This window comes from Pseudoliparis swirei, chromosome 2 (assembly GCF_029220125.1).
Source record: "Pseudoliparis swirei isolate HS2019 ecotype Mariana Trench chromosome 2, NWPU_hadal_v1, whole genome shotgun sequence".
Taxonomy (NCBI): domain Eukaryota; kingdom Metazoa; phylum Chordata; class Actinopteri; order Perciformes; family Liparidae; genus Pseudoliparis; species Pseudoliparis swirei.
Window position 1 is genome coordinate 20387226 of NC_079389.1, and position 20236 is coordinate 20407461.

The following is a 20236-nucleotide window of genomic DNA, read 5'->3' on the forward strand; positions in this document are numbered from 1 at the left end:
AGAGAATAACAGAAGATGTGCAATGAACAAACATTTTAACCGGTTCAAGTATTGGATGGCATGTAATGTTGAAGACAAAGGCCTTATCAGATGCTGGTGCTTAGGGGATGGTGCTACAAGCAGTATTGCAGTCAAGAAAATATGAACGTCAGTGTTGTGGTTGATGCCGTTCATATGGTTCTGGCTCTTGGACATGTTGAACAAAAAACATCACGTATAGAGCATCACCTGGAAGCAGATGATGTAAGTATTCGTATGCCTTAGATGGAAACATGAGGTGCAGAAGAGTCACCCTTAAAGCACTTCCTTAGTGGACAAGAAGAGAAAACCAGGCAGGCAAAAACTAAATTATTCACATCGTGCACAGTTATAGTTCAACAGATAATTAGGCTGTTCAAGACATAGTTACCTGCTATTTAAATAAAAAATAATAATAATTCACCTTCCCTGTCAATCAGGGTCTTACTTAGACCAGTTACATTTAAATGTGTTGCTTAAAAGTTCAGTTTTTGAAATATTTTCCTTTTTTAGTCTTTTATTTCTTTGTATTTCAGTGAAGAATCCCAAGCAAGCCAATAACATTGATGTAAAAGAATATATATCATTCCTAAATACAGAAAAGACAAAAAAATAAGTGGCTGCTGGATCTTGTCAATTCATCCGTGCATACACATGTTCAACAATATGACACTGCACAATGAGATTAATCTATTAACAAAAGCAAGTCCTACACGGTAAAAAGAGGCTGAAGATGCAGCATCCTCAATCCTGATGAATAACAACATTATATTCAGGTGAATGCAATCAAATGTAATAAAATGCATATTTAATTAAAAAGGACAGCTGTAAAGGCATACTGAGCTAATATGTACTAACTGTGGAAAACATGTAGGATAACAGTATTAATACATTTAACCCCACATAAATCTTGCATCCCATAGCTGGTTAGGCAGTAAACTTTTAATTTATATTTAGGTGAGATGAATCATGAATACAATTAAAAACACACAGAATTCTGTTCCACATTTTGGTCATGTCGAAACAATTTATGAGAAGAAGCTCTATTACTACAACATTTTGAAAGGTTTGTGGGAAATCTTTTGAGCCTAAATCTGCATCTTCATGAAATCAAAACTATTGTCACAAGAAAAGTAAATAATTAGGTTATAATTAACAGATGTTTGCATGAATGTTGCCCTGTTTTATATGGAATAGAAGTCATGACAAATAATAAGTAAAAACTGAACATTAACCGTACAGATAATGTCACAAAATACAATGATTTATAAATCAATAATATAGGCCATTGAGTTTCATTATCATTGAATACATAAGCCTTTTGCATCTTTTAATTGCGTAAAACTTCATCTATTCATAAACAATGGATTATTATCGGCCATAGAGTTTATCGCCGAAGTAGTTTAATGTTAAAAGAAATACCACCCAGAATTTTGTTCCGAATTTTGGTCAATTTAAAACCATAAATGAGAGGATTCATAATTGGAGATATGACAAGGAATTGTATTGCAATAAAGTTGTTTAATGCTTGAGGTAAGTCTGTTGACCCATATCTTATTTGCATGATGTCAAAAAGTATTGATCCAAGAAAAATAAGCAAAGAGGATAAATGTGGCACACATGTCTGCATGAACTTTGCTCTGTTTTCTAAAGAATTGACACACGTTTTGATGACATACATGTAGGACAAAAATATGAATACACCGTGAAGTACATAAATGATTATTGTAATGTATGCAACTATGTTGTTAACATATGTGTCAGCTGCAAAACAAGCAAGTTTCACAATAACCCAATTCACACACAGAATTCTTTCAATATATGGGCTGCATAGCTTCAATCTAGATGTTATAATAATATTTGTGCCAATAATACAAAAAGGTGTTAACAAGGAGAAACAGACCAACAGTAACACTCTCTGCTTTGACATAATAGAGTGGTACTCCAGGGGTCGACAGATAGCCACATATCTGTCATACGCCATGACTGCAAGAATAGAAAGATCACCGCAGGCAAACGAGTACATCACTAAAGCCTGAACAAGGCATCCGTAATATGAGATTCCATGAACGGGAGACAGCAGATCCCAGAGCATCTTGGGGTAGAAACCTGTTGTCCCATAAAGTCCATTCATGCAGAAAGTGCACAAGAGAATATACATTGGTTCATGCATGTTCTTATCCAAGATGATGATCACAATTAGAGCAACATTTACCAGCACAATGAAACAGTAACACAGTAAAGTGAGAAAGAAGAGAACAACTCTGTAGTTATTGGTTTCATTTAAACCTGAAAGGAAGAAAAATCTCACATGAGTAGAGTTATGCATCATGGTTAGAAAGATGCTTGTATCCCCTGTGTTATGCACGTCCGTAACACAGTGTTTACTCCCTCGTCTTACAGTCATTATTATCGTCTCTTACGACAGCCACACATGAGCTATGGGATTTTAAACCAGCCAATCATTGTTCAGAAAAAAAGTTTCGTCCTTTTTTCAGCATGTTGCAAACTACTTTTTGAAACTACAGAAAAGCTGAAGTTGGCGGGTTCCTAAGGTTTTAACATTCATATAAAAAAACTATTTATTGGCAGTCAGGAGATAGAACACCCGCATATTAACATTTGCTTCGATCATGTATGCATATGCATCTCGTATGCAATCTATTGCAAGCGCGAGGCACTTATTTGTAGCTTGTTGTTGCTGTGTCCAAACTAGGGTCTTGCAAAGGCCTAAAAAATTAGACCAGATTTTGGACCTTCCCCGCAACAAAATTTGAGACCCTAAACCTGAGAATGAGGCTATATTATTGTTCCATTTTACTCAAAACACTCGATACAACAAAAGCCCAGGCAAGTTACAGACAAGTTTGTAATTCTTTTATTTAAATGACAATTCATAAGGAATTATGAGCTACAATTGGTTCTTAACATCTGATCTGTTGGGATTCTTGTCTTAAAAAAAAATACATTACATGCGTCACACTGCTATCATGTGACAAGTGAACACAGAATAAGTGCACATTTGCAAAAAACAAATGTTTTTGAAGCAGATACATATTTATTATGAGGTGAAGATACTTTCAGTGTCGACATGAAGGTGGAATTAATGTCACTGTTGTAATATCCTGTATTGACAATAATCTCCAACATCAATTGTTTCAAACAAAAACAATTTTATTGTATCACATAAATCCATACTTTACATTTCTAAATCTGAAAAATCCATTTAATTTATTTCCCCCTGTCGATGTTTGAGAGCTTGACTCTCATATGGAAAATCGTTGGATGACACTTTGCATCTTTTTTTTTAATATTAACTAATTTAAACAATTTACTGCGAACTTTTGTGAGGCTGAATCCATAAACAAGTGGATTCACCATCGGAGGAATAAGCAGAAATTGTATGCCCATAAAATTAAAGAGGTTTTGGGGAAAATTTGATGACCCAAATCTCATGTACAATACATCTAAAAGCACAGCTGTCGAAAAAATAACCAGAGAGATCAAATGTGGCAAGCATGTCTGCATGAACTTGTTTTGCCTCTCTTTTGAGGCTATGCATGTTCTTATCAAATAAACGTAAGTCCAAAGGATAAACAAAAAATGTCCAAAATAAAACAATATGTTAAAATATGCGATTGCAGCATTTGCTTTGGGTGGTGAGCAAGCTAGAGTAACTATCATCCAGTTCACACAGTAGATCTTCTTTATGTGTAAACCACATAACCTCACTCCCAATAATGATGCTGTGTTCATAAACATACAAAACAGAGGTAAAAACCAGCTTAAAAGCACAAAGAGGAGGATTCTCTGCTTCGTCATAACCGAATGGTAAACAAGAGGGCGACATATAGCCACATATCTGTCGTATGCCATCAGAGTTAAAATGGAGAAATCACTACAAGTTGATGAGTGTATTACATAACCTTGTAACATGCATCCGGCATAAGAAATGACATGCGATGACAGAAGATCCAAAAGGAATTTCGGGTAAAAACCGACGGTTCCATAGAGCCCACTGATGCATAGATTACACACGAAGATATACATCGGCTGATGGAGTTGTTTATCTCTAATAATGGCAACAATAAGAGCAACATTTCCCCAAAGAATCATTAAGTACCACAGTAGAGTTAGAAAGAAGAGGGCAATTCTTTGTTCAAATTGGAAATCCAAACCTGAAAGAGTAAACAGTGTGACACCTGTAACGTTTTTCATCATCTGCCAAATTTCACAAATTTGTCAAAAATGTAATTTCTGTTTCACTGCATGAAGCTCCACATGACACGGGTCACCAGCGAATCAGAGAGCTGCAGAGCGTCTGCGTTCCCTGTGCGTACGTCACAGTTCCTCCCGGTGACTGCAGTGGCTGCTCCCTGCATTAAATACTTGTTCTGAAAGCAACAGCAGGGCCTTGGAAACTAAACGGGCCAATCACGGGTCAGTTGAAGGTACCATGGTGGGACCAAATAATCAACAAACTTGTTTGTCTGGACTTCCAGCTGGGAACAACAATGTAAATGAAAAATGGCGTATGATGTATAATAACATCATATTATAAAGTTGTGAACTACCATTCTGGCAAGTTGGAAATATGACATCAGCACAACGCTCACCGACAACACATTGCAATTGTTTTTTTTTTTCATCAATGTTTTTCATAAAATGTCTGATATAATTATGATAGTGACTGGAGCATTACAACATGTTGTGGTTATGACGAGGCACTGGCTTAACCCGCCTGTGACCTTCAAATGTATAACATCTTTTACCCTTTTGGCCAATTTGACCCCAGCAATTAAAACCTCCAGAAAATTATTTGAATTAATATTGTTTCCCAAATTTAAGTGTGAGGTACTTTATGTTTGTTTGTTGACTACCTAAATAGCCCTTTCAATAAATAAAAAAGTTGATATTTCTTATATGTTTTACACAGTGAAAAACAGCCTGGGGTCAAATTGACCCCAAAGAACACCGATGCGTACAAGTTGTGTACAGGACAGTGAAAACATATCATCATGTGAATGTTACGTTTTCCCAGTTGTTCCCAATAAATTAGTAAAAGTCATGATGTCAATCATTTATTTAGAGACGTTAAACATTGAATGGGGTCAAATTGACCCCAAAGGTAACAGGAGGGTTAAGGCACAAGGTTAGAGAAAGGCTGCGGTCTGGTTTAATACACACAAAGTCCATAGGGATATAAAGGACTGTCTCAGAAAATTAGAATATTGTGATAAAGTTCTTTATTTTCTGTAATGCAATTAAAAAAACAAAAATGTCATGCATTCTGGATTCATTACAAATCAACTGAAATATTGCAAGCCTTTTATTCTTTTAATATTGCTGATTATGGCTTACAGCTTAAGAAAACTCTAAAATCCTATCTCATAAAATTTTAATATTTCCTCAGACCAAGTAAAAAAAAAGATTTATAACAGCTGAGTGTTTGTCAAGGCTCAGGAAACCCTTGCAGGTGTTTCGAGTTAATTAGACAATTCAAGTGATTTGTTTAATACCCTACTAGTATACTTTTTCATGATATTCTAATATTTAGAGATAGGATATTTGAGTTTTCTTAAGCTGTAAGCCATAATCAGCAATATTAAAAGAATAAAAGGCTTGCAATATTTCAGTTGATTTGTAATGAATCCAGAATGCATGACATTTTTGTTTTTTGAATTGCATTACAGAAAATAAAGAACTTCATCACAATATTCTAATTTTCTGAGACAGTCCTGTATATGTGTATATATACTGTATATATATTTATATATATATGTATATATATATATATATATATATATATGTTATGTTCTGGTAACCAAATCGTGGATTATCTGCTGCGCCTTCTCCGTGATGGAGCTGATGTTCAGCTCCCAGCTGAGGTCCTGGGTTATGATGGAGGCCAGGAAACGGATGGACTCCAGAGCGTGGGCGGGGGAGGCACACAGGGTGATGGGGGCGGGTGGGGTCTGCGTTCTTCTTCCACTGTCTTTAGAGCGTTGAGCTCCAAGTCGTTCCCACTGCCCCAGGTCACCAGATGGTCCGTCTCCCACCTGTAGGCGGACTCATCTGAGTCCAATGAGGGTGGTGTCAACCGCAAACTTCAGGAGCTTGACGGCCTGGTGACTGGAGGTGCATGTCCTTCGGAAGTGCCGACCAAAGACAACGACCTCTAAAAGGGTTCCGCCTTGGTCGCTGGCCTCCGAACTTGTCCCGCCTTCTCAACCGGCCTCCAGGTAACACGGCCCGTCTGGTTCTCCCCCGGCTCGACCCATCTGCCCAGCCCCAGGATATCAGTCTGAGGTGTCCATGCTCCGACTCTGTCCAGATCTCCATTCTTCAGTTCCCTGACCACTTTGAGAAACCCCTCACCCTGAATCGCTCACCAAAGCCTGATTTTCACTCAACACATTGCTCGACTGTTACACAATGATATGTTAGATTAGATTATTATTACTCATAGATTATATTACGCATGACAGTAAAATCATGATGTTACTATTTTAGTTGTTGAGGTGGAGCTATTACCTCATATCGGACAAATGATGATTTTCAATTATGGAATAATTTGCTGCTTGTTTTTCTTTTTCTCCATTAATAGATTGTTGAAATGTTTTTTTTGCTGAAAATAGTAAGAATTACCAGCGCAATTACCTCGCTACCCAAAGTGAGATCTTTTACAACATATGTTTAACCCAAATCTGACATTTATTAAATATATATATATTAAAATCAGCTTTTTGAGAAGTTGCATTATTAAAACTTGTGTGAGATTTTGTTCTCATTTAATGGATGTATCACACATACTTTACTACATTTAAAACATTTATAGAAGCAGAATAAGAAAAAATAGCGTCCGTAAAACATTTACATTGCCGTGAGTTCTTATTATCTTATCTACACTATTGTGTTCTCTTATACCTTCAAGTATCACAGTCTACTCATTTAAAACTTCTGAGAAAATAGTGTTCAATATTGAAAATGTTAACCGCTTCTGAAATAAATGAATACGTCTAACATATTTAAAACAACCCATAACCTGTTAAATCTTAAACAACTTTCAAACTCTCACAGCTACTACTTTGTTAATGTTGTGTTCAGAATAACTGACTTTATTTTAGTTCAGTTTACCCAGCGACACATTTATGTCACACAATTAGCCCATATATTACGATTTCACGAGTAAATACAGTGAAAGTTTTTTTTAATGATCAACAGAAAACAATCTAAACATATCTCTACACATTGCTTTAAAATAAAGTAATTCACTATGAAATATCATTGTTGCAGCCGCTTTAAAAGTGATGATAAAAGACCTCGGTCTAGATTCTAGATCAAACCACCGACTTATGGAAACAGCACATGCCACTTTTATTTCTCTCTGCTTTTTCTCCGAGCTTCTGAACATGACAACATATTTAACATACATTTTCTAATTTTTGGCAGCTTCAGGCCATACACGAGAGGATTCAAAATGGGAGGAATCACAACAAACTCGAGTGACAGAAGTATTGCTAGAAACGGATTCAGCGCTTCAAGATTAATTCTGCTGAGAACAACATCGCAAAACACAGTCACGGAGTAATTGACGAATGTAATAATGTGTGGCAGGCAGTTTTGTACGACTTTGCTCTTGAACACTGCGGAGCGATTCCTACAAAGGAGAAGTATTCGTATATATGTGTACATGACGAAAGCCAGGGGCAGAAAGACGGTGCTCGTGGACACCACCATCCCAACGAGGCTATTAACCACAGTACTGACGCATGACAGTTTGACAACAGGCCAGTTGGCACAAAATACCTTCGGTATCTTATTGTCACACAGAGGAAGTCTGGAGGCCAGGTGAACACAAGTTGCAACAGAAAAGCTCGGATAAATCCAGGCAAACGCCATCAACTTGGAGACCATATTGGATGTCATTTTGTTGTGGTAATTTAAAGGTTGACATATAGCGACATAACGATCATAGGCCATGACGCCGAGCAGCGTGAGCTCGTAGGATGCGTAGGTGTAAATGACGTAGATCTGAGCGAAACAAGCTGTGCGCGGGATCAAGTGAGTGTCAGAGAGAAGGTCTCTCAGAAACCTGAAGAAGAAGCCAGCAGAGCCGTACAGAGAGTTAATAGAAAGACACATGATAAAAATATACATGGGCTCGTGTAAAGTTTTCTCTCGCGATATCGACACGATGACCACAAGATTAGCCAAGACAATGAACGCGTACAGCAGGAGACACAGGACAAACGCCGGGTAACGGTAGTTGCCAATGTTCACAAACATGGTGAGGTTGAAATACGGGGGGAAAGTATTGTTTTCCATCGAGTCCATAAGCAGAAGCAGAGATGGTTTGATGGACACAGACTGCTGGATGCTGTCGAGCTGAACGTCCTTGTCACCTGTTTAGTTAAGGCAGTGACAGGTATCTGGTCAGCACTTAGTAAAACTAGATAACACAATGAAAAATAGGAAGAACCATGGAATAATATTCAACAACAAGTATAAAGTAAGTACGTTGAATCAGAATGGCTCGAGACGCAGTTATTTTTACTGTATGTGTCACGACTCAAAAAACAGGACCCAAAAGCACGACTCCAAAGTTCAGGGCAATCAAAAGGGTTTATAAAAAACAGAAAATCACAGCTGTGCTGAAAAAGACTTGAACAAAGTACAAAACAAAATCACAACTATGCTTGAAAAGTAAACCAGGACAAAACACTACAGACAAGAGACAAGACGATCTAAGACAAGACACAGGTAGACACGGGCTTAAATACATGAGGAAATGGGGAACAGGTGGACACAATCAGGGGTGGAGCAGACAATCACACTAATGAGGAAACACCGGGGGAGGAAATAAAGTTTCTGAAATGAGAGAGGACAGTTACTACAAAATAAAAGCGGACATGGAAAACAGGACTTAAACCTAAAACTTAACACAACCGACGAGACACGACAGTATGAATCCAACTCCGAAGCAAATCGTCAAGTCCTGCGTGCTGAGTGTGTGTCCCCTGTGTGGCGCGGCAGGTCTACCTGCTGTGGCTTCACAGGAGCAGCCTGTATATCTTGTCACTGCAGTCATCACTCAATGGGGAATCTATAGAATCAACCAATCAATGGCGTTCCCATCGTAACGGCGTGGGGATTCAATGGTGAAGAGGCCAAAAGATTTGATGGCGCTGATGAAGATCGCTTCGTCCGTTGATATACAAATTCTGCAGGTTAAGATTTATATGAAGATTGATGGATTGCATCAGCTAAAACTTAACAGAAAAAATCACTTCAAAGGGCAAATTCTGAATAAAAACTTTAAATTCCAGTGGCAAAACCAGTTATGTAAGGTATATAAGGGACCACGCTGCACACTATTATGATTGGCCTCAGTGAACGCTGATAACCTGTTATGGAGTACGCAGACACAAACTCATCATCTTTAATTGTTGAGTTATATATATTATTTCTACATTGTTTGTAAAACTCACTTTATTCAATTTGGAACTAAATGTATTGTGCTATTATTATGCAGTCTCCTACGCATTCGGCTAATGCTCCAGTGAAAGGTTTATGCTGGTTGCGCTGATTCGGGAAAGTGAAGCTCATTCCGACGTGCTTCAGTTACTTCAGTTACTTCAGTTACTTCCGCTATCTCAGTTACTTCAGTTACTTCCGCTATCTCAGTTACTTCAGTTACTTCAGTTACTTCCGCTATCTCAGTTACTTCAGTTTACAGGTTGCAAAAAGCCAAAATGGGAATGGCCGAAATGCAAGATGTTATAGCCATACTGGAGGCTTCAAAGCCACAGTTGTCAACGACAACAACTGTGTCCACTTCTTACATTCAGTCTACGGTCGTGACGGACTTTCATTCTGTTATAAGGACACCAGAATAATTCCCATGTCTTCAAGAAAGTCCCACCGTTACATTAAGCTGACGCTTTTATCCAAAGCGACTCACAATCATACACCGTAGGGAGCTACAGGGAGCAATTCAGGGTTAAGTGTCTTGCTCAACACATCAACTAAGGCGGGGATAGAACCAGCAACCCCCTGATTGAAAGACGGACCTGCTACCCACTGACCCACAGTCGCCCCAACCGACCCCCACCAGACTTAGCTTTAATTTGTGCGGACGACATGATGCACATGGTTACAGGGCTCTCAAGTGTCACGCATTTCGGTCTTTAGTCACGCACTCCCGCCACACATCGTATTTCTCACGCTGAAAAAAACTCTCGGCTATTTAATGTTTTAATGTGCCGCAGCGCGCAAACATGAGCTGGCCGCGCTGCCCTCACCGTGGAGGAATCAAGCGCTCCCCTGGAGTTCTGCTGTGAGGAGCCACTTATCCGCCAATCAAAAAAAAGAAATGGGCTACACAATAGCCAATCAGAAAAAACATGTATCTGTTGTATCTGGGTAAGATTTAATCCAGCAACCAATGAAAATAAAGCATCCTGGAATTGCGCGCGACTGATATCCGAAAGTTTCGTTCTGGGGGGGGGGGGGGGGGGGGGGCTGTTAGCATTGTCGTTGTGAGCATGTTAGCATTGTCGTTGTGCGCATGTTAGCATTGTCATTGTGAGCATGTTAGCATTGTCGTTGTGAGCATGTCAGCATTGTTATTGTGAGCATGTTAGCATTGTTATTGTGAGCATGTTAGCATTGTTATTGTGAGCATGTTAGCATTGTCATTGTGAGCATGTTAGCATTGTTATTGTGAGCATGTTAGCATTGTCATTGTGAGCATGTTAGCATTGTCGTTGTGCGCATGTTAGCATTGTCGTTGTGAGCATGTTAGCATTGTCATTGTGAGCATGTTAGCATTGTCATTGTGAGCATGTTAGCATTGTCATTGTGAGCATGTTAGCATTGTCATTGTGAGCATGTTAGCATTGTCGTTGTGCGCATGTTAGCATTGTCATTGTGAGCATGTTAGCATTGTCATTGTGAGCATGTTAGCATTGTCATTGTGAGCATGTTAGCATTGTTATTGTGAGCATGTTAGCATGCGGCATCGCTTCGCCCATGAAGTACAGCCTCACCAAGCTGCTAGCATGGCTGTATTTCAGGCTGTAATGTATTTTCATTCTTTCATTTCACTCACTTTTCATGACTACATGCACTTCATTGATAATAAAAGGTCATATATGTATAACCTGACTCACGTATTCATTAAAAGGCCTTGGTTAGCTGCCTACCTGACGTTACAACCAGCACAGTCGCACTCCCAACTCATCAAATCCCGACATTTGGCCCTGAGCCTCACACTGTGACACTCGAGGTTCCCCTCTAGCATCAGTTGTGGAGATGACGGGGACGGTGGGTCAGTTTACAATCGTTACACGCATCGTGTCTTTTGAAAGAAAGACCTCTTTTAAGGAATCTGGTACGGGCAACAAACAACTCTGTAAGGTCTCGGGGGAAAAAGCGTCCCCTTCAGTAAAGAAGTTCACCTTCAGTAATCTCTCTGTATCAGACATCAAGGGGCTCTGGCAACCGCTGGTTTCTGACAAGTCGAGACCATTTTGTTCCACCTCACAGAACTTTGTGAATGAACTGAAATGACGAATGAAATGACTCCATGCCGGAAGGCCGGGCGGAAAGCCTGCAGCTGGTCAATCACGATGGAAAGTGGGTCAAAGAATTGACGTACACAGCCGCCCCTTCTTTTTGCTGTCATAAAGAGGGTTTCAGAGGCTGTGATATGATCAAATCACTCCTTTCCATGGAATCTACACTACCGTTCAAAAGTTTGGGATCACCCAGACAATTTCGTGTCTTCCATGAAAAATCACACTTTTATTTATCAAATGAATATAAAATATAGTCAAGACATTGACAAGGTTAGAAATAATGATTAATATTTGAAGTATTAATTTTGTTCTACAAACTTCAAGCTCAAAGGAAGGCCAGTTGTATAGCTTATATCACCAGCATAACTGTTTTCAGCTGTGCTAACATAATTGCACAAGGGTTTTCTAATCAGACATTAGTCTTCTAAGGCGATTAGCAAACACAATGTACCATTAGAACACTGGAGTGATAGTTGATGGAAATGGGTCTCTATACACCTCTGGAGATATTTCATTAGAAACCAGACGTTTCCACCTAGAATAGTCATTTACCACATTAACAATGGATAGAGTGTATTTTTGATTAATGTTATCTTTATTGAAAAAACAGTGCTTTTCTTTGAAAAATAAAGACATTTCTAAGTGATCCCAAACTTTTGAACGGTAGTGTATCTATTTCTTTCCTTTGTTAACGTTGTTTCTTTAGTAAAGCAAATAAATAAGTAAACAAACGCACAAGTCCAGGAGGTTGTGCATTAATCTCTGAGATTTAGAGGCTTTAAACACAGATTAACAAATACTTTTAAAAACGCATCACTGAGGAAAACCAGCTTTAAGGCTTTTAGCAAAGTACTTAGATTCAGCTCTAGAAAGGATTGATTATCAAATAATTGCTTTGATCTGAACACAAACAAGTATCCAACAATAACTTCTGTACACCCATGTGTACCAATCGGAGTTACTAAGAAAACAAATGATTATGCAACACTTGTGGTGTATTTTTTTAAATTTTTTTGTGTGCAATACAACAACTGGTCACAGACACACACGCAAGTCATGACGTAGGTTTTCTGAACTTGTTTGGTCCCTCGGGCCTCCTTAATGACGACCACTGACCTGACATCCCCAGTGTGTCTCCAGCAGGTGTTGACACGCTGCTTGAGGGATCGCGACGCTGTGTACCGGCTTGAGATTCCTTTCAATGAAGGACAATCTGAAAGGACATAACATGAAGGCCTCTGATGCAACGTGTGATGCAGTCGACACTAATGAGAGCCTATGGGAGGCCAGACTGTATGCTTTTTTTTCTTCTAAGGTCCTTAAGTTGGAAGTGGTCAACAGGCCATTATCTCCATTATCCCCGGAGAGCAATTAATCAGGCCTTGCTCCCCCGGAGCGCCACCCCGGGTAACCAAAACCAAAACAAAGATGTTTTTCAGTTGATGAAATGGTCAAGAGAATCAACAAACACACACACACAAGTGTAACCTGCAAAAAAGTTAGTCGTTGGTTGAGAAAAACAGAGACGGCTGAACTTTTGACCTCCACATGTGACGAACAGCCTGGTACATGAAGTGACCACGAACTCCTGACGGCACAAAAAGCGAAGAAAGTGATGAAAGCAAATCAGGTTTTCAGTTTTTCAGTTTATTTGTATAGCCCATTCTCACAAATTACAAATGTGTCTCAGAGTGCTTTACAATCTGTACACATAGACATCCCTGACCTTTGACCTCACATCGGATTAGGAGAAACTCCCAAATAACCCTTCAGGGGGAAAAAAGGGAAGAAACCTTCAAGAGGATTCTTTTTCCTGGTGGACACACAAATGAAACGCAGCCACGTGAATTTACAAGGCTCAGAGCTAGTGACTTATAAACAGGGAGAAAGATTGTGTAAGGTGGGAGAGGAGGCACAGGGCATTCAACCCGGAGACCAGTGTTCTCAAAGTGTACTTCAGTTAATGTGAAGCCATGTTGATCATGTGGGTTATGACAGTCACAAACGTGTTATGGCACGTTCACTCAATACACTTTGTAGTAAAAGTGACTTCTAGAGACGCTGCCGTGCACCATGCGGCAATTTGTGTTCAGGGAACTGGCAGACTCAAAAACCATTCACTATATTTTTTACAAACATAACACCACTCATCTTATTGATTGGTTAATTCATCATAATTCATTTTCTTTTACATTTTTTTCTCCCTTGCCTGGAAACCAATTCAATTAAACATACATGCATACGCTCATATACATCTGCCATCATCAATGCATTTTGTTTCTTTAAATAAAAAAATAAAAAATATATTTTTTAAACACACACACACACACACACACGCACACGCACACGTGTACACATGCATTTTTCTTTCTTTCTTTCTTTTTTCATAATACTCTGACTTTATGACTTTTGTGTCCACTGTTTTGTCGTCCTCTAGGTGTTATGTCTATGTTTTGTCTTTTGTCTTCTTATAAATAAATAAAAATAAAATAAATATAATGAATAAAATGAATAAAATTAATAAAATTAATAAAATTAATAAAATTAATTAAATAAATAAATAAAATAAATAAATAAATAAAAATTCAAAAACCTTGTCAAACATTGCGAGGCATCGAGGCAGGCCGTGCAAGATTGTTTCAGCATTTTTCTCCTTCCTTACCCCTTTTTAAAACACATTCACAAGTGTCCTTGGGGGGGAGACGCTGAACCCCGAGTGTCTCCCTCGGCGCTTCGCTGCAGCCCACTTATTCTGATAGTTTAGGATGGGTTAAATACAGGAGCAACATTTCAAGTACATACCTATATGTATGTGATGATCGAAATAAAGTTACAGTTTAAGTAGTTAGATGAGGATGTATCTTGAGGAGCGCACATCAGAGATGTTGTGTGTGAATGCTGGTTTGACACCGGTCTATTGCCTAAAATGCACAAGCTGTGTCATATAAGTGTGCATCAAGGCAAAAGACTGAGACACCGGCATCAGATATATTGGCGGCTTGCAGAAGTGCGGCAACTGTGATACGATGTCATCTCCACTGCTTTCCACGTTGTGATTTCACGATATAATTCATTATTGTGTCAAAGCATGCATGCTGTCAAATCTCAATCTTTCAGAAATTCTCTGGCTGTTAAAGGGTTAAGCAAAAGGCTCCACGTGTGTCTGTTAGGCATTGGTTTTCTAATCTGTAGCTGAAGTGAGTGCAAAGTGTGTGAAAGTGCAGACAGAGAGCAGCGGCCGGGGGAAAGAGGGAAGAGGACAAAGGAGACCGCTTTGAGAGAGGGTCGGATAGAGAGACCATCGGCAGCAGCACAGAGAGAGAGAAGAGCAGAAGGAAAAGCCCGCCATGACATACCGTCTGTTTGAGGGGAAGGAGCACGCCTCCACCTACCAGAAGTATCGCTTCACACCTCCAGAGGAGCTCAAGAACATCATTCTGCAATACCTCGATGAAAAGGTATGCCGTGGCCCAATAAACTCACCATTTGATGCACAGAACAATGACCGTGTTGACATGCATTCGAATAACTGGCTTAGTCGGACTGAAATCGAATTATCCGTTTCATGTAAACACCTTTGTTCGACTATGTGCGGTCCGACTACGATCCGATTAACACCTCTGGATAACTCGATCCGATCCGGTTGATAATTCGACTCTCGCGGCATGTAACAGTGAATTGGATTAGGAACTGGACTTTGCGTCTTTGCGCATGCTTGAGATCCCGCCGCCCTCCTCCCCCCTCCCTCCCATGTCGTGACCCGGAAGTCGAAAGAGACGATAAGTTGTCACTGCCGGGAGCCTGGCCGGCAGAAAACAAACAAACAACGCTCTGGAGAACACAAGAGCCACCACACATTTCTGGACCGAAGAGCAGACAGAATTTATGCTTCATGTATTGAAGGAGTTGAACATACTAAAGTTCATGGTTCTTTCTCGAAATGTTGATGTTGTTGTTGTTGGTTGTTGTTGATAGTGGTGAAGAGGTCAAGCGGAAATGGCTGTATCACCACGAGTTGTAATGAAAACAGCGCCACCTATCGTATCGGATATGACATGCTTTCAAAGGCCAATGATTCGAATTACTCACTGCCATGTACATTGGGATAACAGCAGATCCCCCAAAAGATAGCAGAGTCCGACTAAAGCAAGATTCGAATTATACCATCATGTAAACGCAGTGACTGTCTATTCAACTTATATTTGTGCACAATCACTGCACGTGTGTTAGCGCCCTCAGAAGGGACAGCCACGCGGGCTGGCAGTGGACCTGGGCTGCGGGACGGGCCAGAACTCGCGGCTCCTGGCGCCGCACTTCCAGGAAGTGGTGGGCGTCGACATCAGCGAGTGTCAACTGGAGGAGGCCAGGGCCGTGGCGGGGTCGTCCAACATCACGTACAGGTAGGGGTGACGTGGCCACTGTAAAAGGAAGAAGTGTTTCATGAACATAGAATGACGGATGAAGGGTCACTGAGCTCGACCCCCGTCTGCCGCACTTTCCTGCAGAAAGGGGACCGCCGAGGAGCTTTCTTTTCCCGACTGCTCCGTGGACTTGCTGACGGCGGCGTCGGCGGCCCACTGGTTCGACCAGTCGCGGTTCCTGGCCGAGGCCAGTCGGGTCTTGAAGCCCCGGGGTTGCGTGGCCCTGCTGGGCTTCAGGGACACGAGCACCAGCCTTCGCTACCAGGGATGCGGAGACAGACTCGATCGCCTGTTCGAAGAGGTGTGTGTGTGGATCTCTGTGGCCACGGGTATCGTGTTGGTTCTAGTGACAAGCAACCTTTTACTACTCTTTCAAAAGCACATCCTGATCTTCTTTTTCGTATGAATTTTTTTCGAATGAATGAACGTATGAAGTATAGCACAACAGGTGCAACTATTACGATTGTAATTATAACCTTCTACCACCAGTCTTTCATCATATTCTGACATGTATTGTGGCGTCACAAGGGGACAGGTAGTGGAGGGACGATATATTCCCACTCAATTACGGCGGCCACAAGACAAAATGGCCGCTCGGGCGTAAACTACAGCTCCCAGACTGCCTCACCACGCACCCAGCTGCAGGCGCTTGGGACGTCTAATTGAGGCAGGGCTGGGAAGGGCCTCCGGGACGAGGACAAGCCCAAGCGGACTATCAATTGGAGGACTTTGTTAAGCGGACTTTGCTAAAGATAATTACCTTCGCATTGAAAATGCGGAAGGTTATGTTTTGATCGCCGTGTATTTGTATGCGTGCGTGCGTGTTATTCGTATAAGTCAAAAAGTATTAAACCGAATCGCATGAAATTTAGTGGGATGATTGGGTATTATCCGGGGACCATTTGATTAGATTTTGGGATCGATCGGGTTAAAGGTCAATGTCAAGGTCATGAAAAGGTCAAAATCTTCTTTTTACCATAGCGCGGTCAATTTGTATCCAATTGGCATGCAACTAATGCCAACATGTTCATAATTCAATGCCCAATCTTGTGATATGCGAAGGTATCATCATCATCATCATCTACTCGGTCCCCCTCATCGATCATCCACATATGCCACGAGCGCATTTATTGACTAAAAGGGGCGACTGGAGCAGGCGTTCATGCAACGCAAACTCAATAGGAAATGGGATAGGTTTAAACGTGTTTTTGCGATTCCCTTCCAGGTGAAGCAGGCGCTGTTGCCGTACACCAGCGCTCGGATAACCTTAACCGAGGGGAAGCTGGAGGAGCTCTACTCTGCCATCCCTTTCCCTGACAAAGAGAGGCAAGCGCCACACAAAGCGACACGCACCTCTGCCACAGCTAACTGCAGGACCGAAAATAAACGCGGCGAGGCCACGGTACTGTTTGATTGTCTTTACGTGTCGTAATACACCGATGTACTGATGCAACAGGATCGAGAGGGTTCCGGTGACGTCGTCGATCTCGGTGAGGAACCTGATGGGTTTCATTGAGAGCTTTTCCATGTTCCAAGGTTACAAGAAGAAAGATCCCAAGGCTGCTGGGGAACTGCTGCTCAATACTCAGAAGAGGTCTATCCACACACACGAATTACACATGTCCGCTATCATAATGATCCATTTTTGTTGTTGTTGTTGTAAAGATGAACAGTCCGAAAGTTACTCTGCTCCGCTGAGTACCGGGCTGAATAATCAATGACATCACTGCTTCACAGGTTCCTGGAGGAGATGGGAGTCAAGTCTCCTGACACTGAAGTAGAGCAGGAACTGGAATATTTCTGCGTCCTGGCGTCAAAACCCGGGTAATCAACAGCGTGGCATTTGGGTGGGTGTTTTGAGAGTTTGAGGGTCTTAGATGCTGCAATCTGCAATGTATTAACTTGAAAACACGTTATTGATGCACAAAGGAGTGTGTTTGCTGAATGCAGACATGTAAATGAACTTTTTTTCCTGAGTAGAACTCTTGTTTCCCCCATTGTCTTGTGTAACGCACCTTTGAAACAGACTTATATAATCTTTGATAAACATGCTTATTTTCTTAACCCTCCTGTTGCCTTCGGGTCAATTTGACCCCATTCAATATTTAACCCTCCTGTTACCTTTATATTTACTGATATATTTTACCCTTGGGGTCAATTTGACCCCAGCAATTAAAACCTCCAGAAAATTATTAGAATTAATATTGTTTTCCAAGTTTAAGTGTGAGGTACTTTATGTTTGTTTGTTGACTACCTAAATAGCCCTTTAAATATATAAAAAAGTTGATATTTCTTATATGTTTGACACAGTGAAAAACAGCCTGGGGTCAAATTGACCCGAAAGAACACCGACATTAAACATTGAATGGGGTCAAATTGACCCTAAGATAACAGGAGGGTTAATAAAGAACGTTGAGTCCATGACCAACTGAATTTTGCTTGTCTTTAAGTTTCATTCTGCACCTCTCGAACCGTTTCCCAATGAATCAGCTGATCCATTAAAGCAAAGAGGGAGGTGACACAACTGGAGATTATTTTCAAACATAACATACCTATCCTTGTTGTTTCACAGAAGGGGTTCCCATGGCAGAACGGGGCCCGGTCGGTGGCCCATTTATTTGTTTTTACTGCTTCGGTGAACTTTCTTTCTTCTCTGTTCTTTCGCAGAGGGATAGAAGGCAGCTTGGCTCTTGTTGTACGCGCCGTGTGCTCTGCAGATGAAGCTTCAGTAACTTGGGTTCATGCTACAGCTTCTCAGCAAGAAACAGAATGCAGACAAATCAGTCCTGTTAAAAATCACTTTTGTAGAACGTGTTGATGTACAGAACGATAGCAATAGTTTTTCTTGGGAAACCAATGGCCCTCACTATGACACACATTCAATCAATATGTATTTTTCATTAAACTCCCAAAGAGTTGTGGTGTTAAACAAAAAAAGCAAGACTCAACTGATTATTGACATTGGTTAGGCCGGGTGTATACTGGAGTGTATAAATTAACATAACATGTGCATTAATAAAGATACATTGTGACCAAAAGCTGGCCTAAAAGGCAATACCATCTATAAGGGCTTGTGCATGAACCCTTTGTACGTTACACCGTGGTGAGTTATTTTAAATTGGTATCTTTTGAGACAAAATACTCCTCTCTCTTTCTTTTCCAAATAAAAATACTAAAGGTAGCAATAAGCCACAACCTTGTTCAAATCAATGAACTCCAGGGTTTGATGTTAGATTACCTCAGGTCAGGGGTCAGCAACCTTTCCTATCCAAAGAGCCATTTGGCCCTATTTTCCAACAAATAAAATGTGTCCGGAGCCACAAAAAACGATTAGACTACTATAGATTTATATATATACTGTATATAGTCAATTTACTGGTCGGTCTACGTTCCAATCCTCAATGGTCACGAACTTTGGGTAGTGACCGAAAGAACGAGGTCGCGAATACAAGCGGCCGAAATGAGTTTCCTCCGTAGGGTGGCCGGGCTCAGCCTTAGAGATAGGGTAAGGAGCTCGGACATCAGGAGGGAGCTCGGAGTCGAGCCGCTACTCCTTTGCATCGAAAGGAGTCAGCTGAGGTGGTTCGGGCATCTGATTCGGACGCCTCCTGGACGCCTCCCGGACGCCTCCTGGAAGCCTCCTGGACGCCTCCTGGACGCCTCCTGGAAGCCTCCCGTTAGAGGTTTTCCAGGCACGTCCAACTGGGAGGAGACCCCGGGGAAGACCCAGGACACGCTGAAGGGATTACATCTCCCGACTGGCCTGGGAACGCCTCGGGATCCCCCAGAATGAGCTGGAAAATGTTGCTGGCGAGAGGGAAGTCTGGGTCAACCTGCTGGGTCTGCTGCCTCCGCGACCCGGCCCCGGAATAAGCGGATGAGAATGGATGGATGGATGGATGGTTTCTGATTCTGAGAGATTCAGACAGAGGAGAGTTTCACACTGGATGTTATTGTAACACTCTTCCACACACCATTCGTACACGACCCTCATTATATCCAAGTGGTTTTGATTGCTTCTGACAGAAATGCATACCATCACATGAGCTGACCTTTAGCCTTTATGCTCAACTTTGATTTTTTTTCCAACATAAATATCCTGGATTACATTAAAGAAATGCAATTGTCAAAGGATCGTGCACATAATTTTTTTAAAATACCAATACCACATCCTAAAAAGAAAAAAGTCTTGGCGCTGTCCCTTTAATGGAGTTA

General features: G+C 41.0%; 3 protein-coding genes and 1 pseudogene across 4 annotated transcripts; 1 reads left to right on the forward strand and 3 right to left on the reverse strand.

The window, feature by feature from the left end:
- Positions 1-494: 494 nt before the first annotated feature.
- On the reverse strand, positions 495-2503 carry LOC130202506 (olfactory receptor 6B2-like; annotated as a pseudogene).
- Positions 2504-3249: 746 nt separating this feature from the next.
- LOC130202513 (olfactory receptor 5F1-like) lies at positions 3250-4807 on the reverse strand. Its single transcript, XM_056428120.1, has one exon. It carries the CDS (start codon positions 4237-4239, stop codon positions 3250-3252), a length of 990 nt encoding a protein of 329 aa, XP_056284095.1. The 5' UTR covers positions 4240-4807.
- Positions 4808-7263: 2456 nt separating this feature from the next.
- LOC130204065 (olfactory receptor 6N1-like) lies at positions 7264-8740 on the reverse strand. Its single transcript, XM_056430573.1, has one exon. It carries the CDS (start codon positions 8353-8355, stop codon positions 7396-7398), a length of 960 nt encoding a protein of 319 aa, XP_056286548.1. The 5' UTR covers positions 8356-8740; the 3' UTR covers positions 7264-7395.
- A 5506-nt stretch (positions 8741-14246) lies between these two features.
- On the forward strand, positions 14247-19207 carry zgc:162396 (uncharacterized protein LOC555292 homolog). Of its 2 annotated transcripts, none has more exons than XM_056430607.1 (7): positions 14247-15058; positions 15840-16000; positions 16106-16322; positions 17247-17347; positions 17478-17615; positions 17759-17868; positions 18689-19207. In XM_056430607.1, exons 1-6 carry the CDS (start codon positions 14948-14950, stop codon positions 17847-17849), a joined length of 819 nt encoding a protein of 272 aa, XP_056286582.1. In that variant the 5' UTR covers positions 14247-14947; the 3' UTR covers positions 17850-17868; positions 18689-19207. The 2 variants fall into 2 exon arrangements, with proteins under 2 accessions (XP_056286582.1, XP_056286574.1); XM_056430599.1 differs by having other exon boundaries at positions 14249-15058; positions 15831-16000; positions 18689-19206.
- The last annotated feature ends 1029 nt before the right edge of the window (positions 19208-20236 follow it).